Genomic DNA, 7,805 nt, shown 5'->3' on the forward strand with positions numbered 1-7,805 from the left:
CCTAGCGGGAGGTCGATCAACACTGCGCTTTCCGGTGCGTGGTCGCCATTCCAGCTCCTCTAGACCCCATCTATCGGCTCTTCGAACTAAGTGCCGCCCATTGCCACTTCAGCTTCGCGACTCGCTGAGTTATGTCTCTTAAATCAAATCAAATCAAAAATCATTTATTTCAAGTAGGCTCAGTTTACAAGCACTTTTGACATGTCAGTTGACTATTTGTAAAGATTCTACCACCGGTTCGGAAGGTGGGTTCTGCTGAGAAGAAACCGGCAAGAAACTCAACAGTTGCTCTTTTTAAAAAAATCATACAACATTGTAATTTACAATTGATGACAACATTACAATTTCTTATAGTTTTACTTCATGTGTGAAGGTGGAAGCTGATCCAACGGCCTCCAAGCATCTTTATCATTAAGGAACTCATCAATGTTGTAGTACCCTCGACTAAGTAGATGTTTTTTAACACATTGCTTAAAGCTATGCATTGGCAGGTCCATCACAGTCTTGGGGATCTTATTATAGAAGAGTACACCCAAACCTACAAAAGAATTTTTACTCTTTTGAGACGATATGCAGAAATAACCAACTTATGCCCGTGTCTAGTAAGACGTGGGTTTAAATCTCCTTTTCGTTTGTACAAATTAATATTTTGTCTTACATAGACTATACTGTTATATATATATTGACAGGCTACTGTTAGTATACCTATTTCTTTAAACTTTTGACGAAGGGACTCGCGTGATTTTAATTGGTATATTGGTCGAATTGCTGTTTTTTGAAGTAAAAATATAGATTGTATATCGGCAGCCTTGCCCCACAATAAAATACCGTAAGACATTACGCTTTTTTTTTCGTGTTGAGTAAGTGGCGATGGCTCCATGTGGGACCACTACGGCGACACCGGGAGGTTAGGCGAGCGCAGAAGCATCGCCTGATGAGACCCGAAGGCTGAAATAAAGATAGAGGACGGAACGACTCTCTAAGGGCGTCTCCTATGAGACTCGGACCTCGGCTTAGAGGGCCATTCAGAAGGGGGTAACTGTGACCTGGGTGAATCAGCCCCCGAGATCGTGAGTTAGAAAACCCACGGTGACGTTTTTTTCGACATTTCCTCGCGATGTTTTCCTTCACTGTTTGAGACACGTGATATTTAATTTCTTAAAATGCACACAACTGAAAAGTTAGAGGTGCATGCCCCGGACCGGATTCGAACCTACGCCCTCCAGAATCGGAGGCAGAGGTCATATCCACTGGGCTATCACGGATAAATTATGTTTATAATTTTGTGCATTACATAAGGGATTAAAGTGCTTCTACGGAACCATACATTGCGCGTAGCCCAACACGCAGTTGGCTGTTTTTTTTTGTATTTCTCATGTACTATACCGTAAATTGTAATCTAAATGTAAAATTATACGATTAATTAATGTTATTTTTATTTGTCCAGTGCCTTGTGACCACGGAAGCAGATCCATGTAAGTACAGAAATACTATCCAGTTACTCATCATGTTATCGCCGCGTCGGCTGCTTTTAAATTTACATGTTTTTAATAAATAGTGTAGGAAATAGTAGTCTGTGACGGATATGACGTCGCTCGATCTAGTGTCGGCTTCAGTGTGCTCGTGGCGTTCGAGCCGTCCACATCTCTTGTTGTGTAATTCTTTGTGGGTTACTTGGGATAGACGGGGAGAGTGACCTGAGTGGAAAAGGGGAGAGTTTGTAAACAGTCAAAGGTACCTTTAACCCTACACACATCTTTCACAAGAGCATGACTCCACTCAAGGTCATTTGCTATTCTAAGGTCTTATTTTGGTTACAGTTTGATTTGTTAATTAAGTTGTCCTGACAAATGTTGTGAAAACCTTTGTTCGACATTAGTTTTCTTATATTTGTAATTACTTTTGAGTCCGCTAAAAATCATCAATATTAGCCGATGGAGTCCACTGCAGGACATAGGCCTTTTGTAGACACTTCCAAACATCACGATACTGATCCTGCATCCAGCGATATATCGGACGCGTACTAAGGGATTTAGTCAGGGATCCTTAGAACATTTTGTACACCTAATTATTATTAATAATAGCCTTTATTATTATTAATAATACCTTAATATAAAAAACTATACAATATAAAAAAATTACGACACCGGTAAATCGTCTTGCCTTTCGGCATAGGCCTCCCCCAAGATCTTCCATGCCTTGCGATCATTTCCTTTTCCAAAGTGTTCCTGCTGTCATCTTCAAATCATCTTCCCATCTTCTTAATGGCCTGCCGCGTTTCCTTTTGTTGTACACCTGATTACTAACAAGCTAATTTTTCGTGAATTCATCTTGATGAGACAATCAACTTTTTTTATTTACGAAAATACTTGATTCTGGTAGCTATTTGTTACCAAATCTGGTAGTTACCAAGATATGAAAATTTCAGAGCGTTGGAACGAATGTACCACGCAATTTGTTGGACATTGTGGCTGTTAAGTTGTGTTACTATTAATTAATCACCATTAAAAGAAGCAACTTTTGTTACTCTACCGTCCTCCCAACTTGTATCAATAACGAAAATTGTTACTAACCAGCTGTTTTTTTTACTGTTGCTTAATTGCTTTTCAGTTGTGTGCATTTTAAGAAATTAAATATCACGTGTCTCAATCGGTGAAGGAAAACATCGTGAGGAAACCTGCATACCAGAGAATTATCTTAATTCTCTGCGTGTGTGAAGTCTGCCAATCCGCATTGGGCCAGCGTGGTGGACTATTGGCCTAACCCATCTCATTCTGAGAGGAGACTCGAGCTCAGCAGTGAGCCGGATATGGGTTGATGACGAATAATTACGACGATGACGATGTACTAACATCTAGTGTGTTAATGTTGAAATTAATATTTTATATTTTTATTATTTGAGTTGTTATTCAATGTGACATTAGTTGTCACAAAATGGACGACAGCGTTTTTGACGTTTGGATAATTTGAAAAAAATACGAGATATTTTAAATTAAGATTTTTAAGAAATCTTTAAATTTTGTTAATTAATATCGATATACTTCGGACCCTTATTCCATGACACCTACACGAAATTAATATTGTTTACATTTTTGATAAAAGTCAACTACCCTACTAGTTTGACGTATCAAGTAAAATTGTGACGTCACAAAATGGAAGACCGCGTTTTTGGCATTTGGAAAATTCGAAAAAATACATGATTTTTAAATAAAGTTTTGTAAGAAATCAATTTATTAATTAATATCCATATATTTCGGACCCTTATTCCATGTACTATTTGTTTTTATATTAATAATGTTTATATTAAATTTGATATAAGTCAAACTAAATACATGTATATATATATTTTTTTTAATATGTTTTTTTTACAGTGTTTGGACTTGGACGCTCGCAAGGTTAGTACTGGTTTTTATCATCATCTAATTTAAGCTACCCACTACAGGACATATCCTTCTTTACGTAGGTGGATAACTAATAGAACTTGGACCCACCATGCTACGGGTTGGCTACAAATTAAAAAAAAAAAAAACTTTAGAAAAAAAATGTATGAACTTATCAGATCTGTAGTATGTCAAAATGCTTGTTTATACAATGAAAGAGCATTTTACAAAATAAATCTAAACTAATTTTATAAAGTCGAAGAGTTTGTTTGTTTACTTGAACGCGCTAATCTCAGGAACTACTGGTCCGATTTGAAAAATTCTTTCAGCGTTAGATAGCCCATTTATCGAGGAAGGCTATAGGCTATATATTATGCCCGTATTCCTACGGGAATGGGAACCACGCCGGTGAAACCGGGCGGCGTCAGCTAGTCTATACTAATATTATAAAGCTGAAGTTTGTTTGTTTACTTGAACGCGCTAATCTCAGGAACTACTGGTCCGATTTGAAAAATTCCTTCAGCGTTAGATAGCCCATTTATCGAGGAAGGCTATAAGCTATGTATTATCCCCGTATTCCTACGGGAACGGGAACCACGCCGGTGAAACCGCGCTGCATAAGCTAGTTCTTCATAATGGGGATGATGAGGTTTGAATATATTGATTTTTATGATACATTCTGGTAAATAAGGTCAATGTTAACTCATTTATACATAAAAATCAAAGATTGACTGGATATTTGCAAAATAAACGAGATTATAAAATATCAAAATCTATTAAAAATCTTAAATCGTAATTAGATGAAAATTCATTCAGTTTTAGCTTCCTTACATTGAATGTGACATTTTTTAATATGTGAACTATAAACATAAATAGCAAAGATATTACTAATTTTGTTTGAACGCACATACAAATCTAACGATCATTAATTGCCTACGACGTCATTAGTTCGTGCCATTTTGTATGGGGCGTTTTCCAGGGATCCGCGTCAGCGCCGCAAATCTGACCCTTTAAATCCCTGTAGCTCCGAAAGTAATGATCGCAGATACCTTGTTACTTTTACAAAATTGCTTTACTATTAGCATACTCTTAATTTATATACAATTTAAAAAACTGTCATCATCCCTATTGTTTGCCTATTTAAATGGTCTTTATCAATGAGACAACCCTTGTAGGAGAGGAACTTTCGATATATAATAATGAATATGATATTAAAAAGCCTCAATAGCTCAAGAGTAAGAGCGATCGGACTCATCATCGAGGGGTGGTGGTTCGATCCCCGCCCCGTTGGTTTATTGTCGTACCCACTCCTAATACAGTCTTTCCCGACTAGTTAAAGAAAGGGTAATATTGGTCATGTTTAAAAACATATGGCAAATATTATTTTTTTTAAAAACAAAAAGAAATCGTTGGACATATTTTAGAATATTTTTCAAGAAAAATGATGATTCTACATATAACCATTAATTTGCAGGATGCAATAAAGGCGTCGGCGGCAATGGAGGGGGAGATCTAATAAGTGGTGCATTGGGCAAAGGCGGCAAATTTTTTGGTGGTCTTGGTGGTCTTACTGGTGGAGCTGGCGGTCTTACTGGTGGGGCCGGTGGTCTTACTGACACAGCTGGTGGTGTAAGCCATGCTACTGATGCAGCTGGTGATCTTGGTGGTCTTACTGGTGGAGCTGGTGGTATTACTGGTGGGGCCGGTGGTCTCACTGACACAGCTGGTGGTGTAAGCCATGCTACTGATGCAGCTGGTGATCTTGGTGGTCTTACTGGTGGAGCTGGCGGTCTTACTGGTGGAGCTGGTGGTCTCACTGATACAGCTGGTGGTGTAAGCCATGCTACTGATGCAGCAGGTGATCTTGGCGGTCTTACTGGTGGGGCTGGCGGTCTTACTGGTGGAGCTGACTATCCCATTGAAGCAGTAAAAGACATCGGTGGCAAAAAGGTTAATGCTTTTAAAGGATTAAAAGACAAAGCTGGCAATGTGATTGGTGGCATTACTGCTAAAAAAGTAAATGCTATTAAGGGGTTAAAAGGCAATAACATTGAAGGAGTTAAAGGCAAAGCTGGCGATGTGATTGGAACTAAACAAGGAAAAGGTAAAATTACCAAAGGTAAACTTGCCAAAAGTAAACTTGCCAAAGATAAACTTGCCAAAGGCAAACTCAGCAAAGGCAAACTCATCAAAGGCAAACTTGCCAAAGACAAACTCGCTAAAAGCAAAATTGCTAAAAGTAAACTCGCCAAAGGAAAACTTGCCAAAAGCAAACTCGTCAAAGGTAAACTCGCCAAAGGCAAAAAAGGAAAAGTTTTTGATGCTGTTACCGGCGGTCGTCGTGGTGGCAAAGGAGGTAACTATAACTTTTATATAAAGATTTATTTATTTTGCTATCATCCGCGAAAAGTCGACGAACCCATGCGACGACGTCACCCAGGTCCGACAAAATACTCTCTACGTACGTTTCACCCCGAAACCGGAGCATCCTCAGGAGATGTTGACTCTACAACGTGCAATTGCAAAGTCAATATTTAACTTTTAAGACTAAGTTAATGATAGTCTATATTTTAAGTAAAATTCTGTTTATCACAAATTCTACCATGAAACCGTGGATACCGTGACTGTTTCCGGGATTAAAAGTGTCTTATTCCAGAGTAAAATGAAGATTTTACAAACATAAGATAAACAAACATACATAAACACTTAAACACAAAATTTTGCCTGTCTGTCGTGATTTCGACTCTCATTTAATTATTTGTCCTTTTTTAATTTTTAATAATGTTAATTAAATGTTTGTGTGCCCAAGCAACCAGCGCGGTCAGGATTTCAGAGTGAGGAACCTCCTAACAATACGCGCGGTCTCAAGAATCACTGCCTTCTGTATCCGACTCTTGATCCAACAGTTAAGCGAAATCTTTTTAAGTTGTTGGTCGAAGCTTTTCTCTATAATACCATTGACTGAAACAACTATCGGAATAATAATAGTTATCGGAATATAATATTGACTCAACATTCCACATGGCGATAATCTCGTGAGCAAGGTCCAAGTATTTTGATACTTTTTCCTTTTCGACTTTAACCAGATTATCGTCATGTGGAACAGTAATATCAACAGTTATTGGTCAGCGCACTGATTGATCGACTAGTACTATATCAGGTCTATTGGCAACATCGATAATCGTTCGGTCCCAGTAGAGCAATGCACTGCTATTTTCAAGAACTGACGCTGGGTCGTACCTATAGTAAGGCATCTCAGAATGTAAAAGGCCATACTGAAGAGCAAGCTGTTGGTGGATTATCTTGGCTACTTGATTATTTCTGTGCAAGTATTCGCCGTTCGCAAGATGAGAACACCCGGACACAATATGCCTGAGGGACTATTAGTATTATTATTTAATAGCGGACGCTCGCAACTTCGTCCGATTTAACCAATTTTCAGCCAAATTGGTTCAATCGTTCTTGAGTTGGGCGGCGATTATACAACTTTTTTATTTACTTTTTAAAATTTTGATACCTTTCGTATGGAAATATATTCTAATAGGAATTAATATTATACAATTTTACTTACCGACTTCAATTTTCAGGATGCAACAAAAAAGGAAAAGGTGGAAAAGATCAACCAAATCCCGTAACTGATGTAACTGATCAAACAGGGGGAGTCACTGATGGTCTTGTTGGAGGAAACCCAGCAACCGATGTGAAACAAGCTGAAGGTGTCACAGACGTTCTTGAAAACGGAGACAAACCAGTAACTGGAGTGGCTGACGAAGTTGAAGACGTTACTGACGGTGTTGGTGATAATGGATATCCAGTAACAGGAGTGACTGACCAAACTGGAGGGACAGGTATTATTGATAACGGAGATAACCCAGTAACCGGACTAACTGATGAAGTTGATAGTGGATATCCAGCAACAGGAATAACTGATGATATTGGAGACGTCACTGATGAACTTGGTGAAGAAACATCAGCAATCGAAGTGACTGATCAAGCCGAAGAAATCATCGATGGTGCCGAAGAAGGAATCCCAGCTAGCGATGTAATAGACCAATCAGAAGGAACTACTGACGATATTGACCAATCAGGATACTTGAATGGCGATGTGACAGACCAACCAGCGAACGTCATTTCTGCTCCTACTAAATGTGGATAATGGAGCTAAAGAATTCTTTTTTTTATAGTGAAATATGTATAGTAAAATATGTATATAGTAAAGATCGATAGATGTCGAACTTCTGTTTTATTAATAGAAAACAATTTTTTTTTTAAATTTATTTATACCAATATTAGTCACACACAAAAGAAAAACAGTGGACAAAGAAACACTCTATAAGAGATCTCTGCCAGTGACTCTTGGCAGATTGGCAGATTATTCAACAATTTTTATTTCTTGCTAATATATAAATATATTGAATTTTATTA

The 7,805-nt window shown here is 38.1% G+C and overlaps 1 protein-coding gene across 1 annotated transcript in view; it reads left to right on the top strand.

Annotated features, from left to right (window-relative positions):
• The window catches only part of LOC112056165 (uncharacterized), a 36,905-nt gene extending 29,369 nt beyond the window's left edge, over positions 1 to 7,536 (top strand). Inside the window, exons 8-9 of the mRNA XM_052890056.1 lie at positions 4,855 to 5,736; positions 6,968 to 7,536. Of these exons, the coding sequence (XP_052746016.1) occupies positions 4,855 to 5,736; positions 6,968 to 7,536 (1,451 nt within the window). The remainder of the gene's footprint in view (positions 1 to 4,854; positions 5,737 to 6,967) is intronic.
• Positions 7,537 to 7,805: the final 269 nt, after the last annotated feature.

Source organism: Bicyclus anynana, chromosome 27 (genome assembly GCF_947172395.1).
Source record: "Bicyclus anynana chromosome 27, ilBicAnyn1.1, whole genome shotgun sequence".
Classification (NCBI taxonomy): Eukaryota; Metazoa; Arthropoda; class Insecta; order Lepidoptera; family Nymphalidae; genus Bicyclus; species Bicyclus anynana.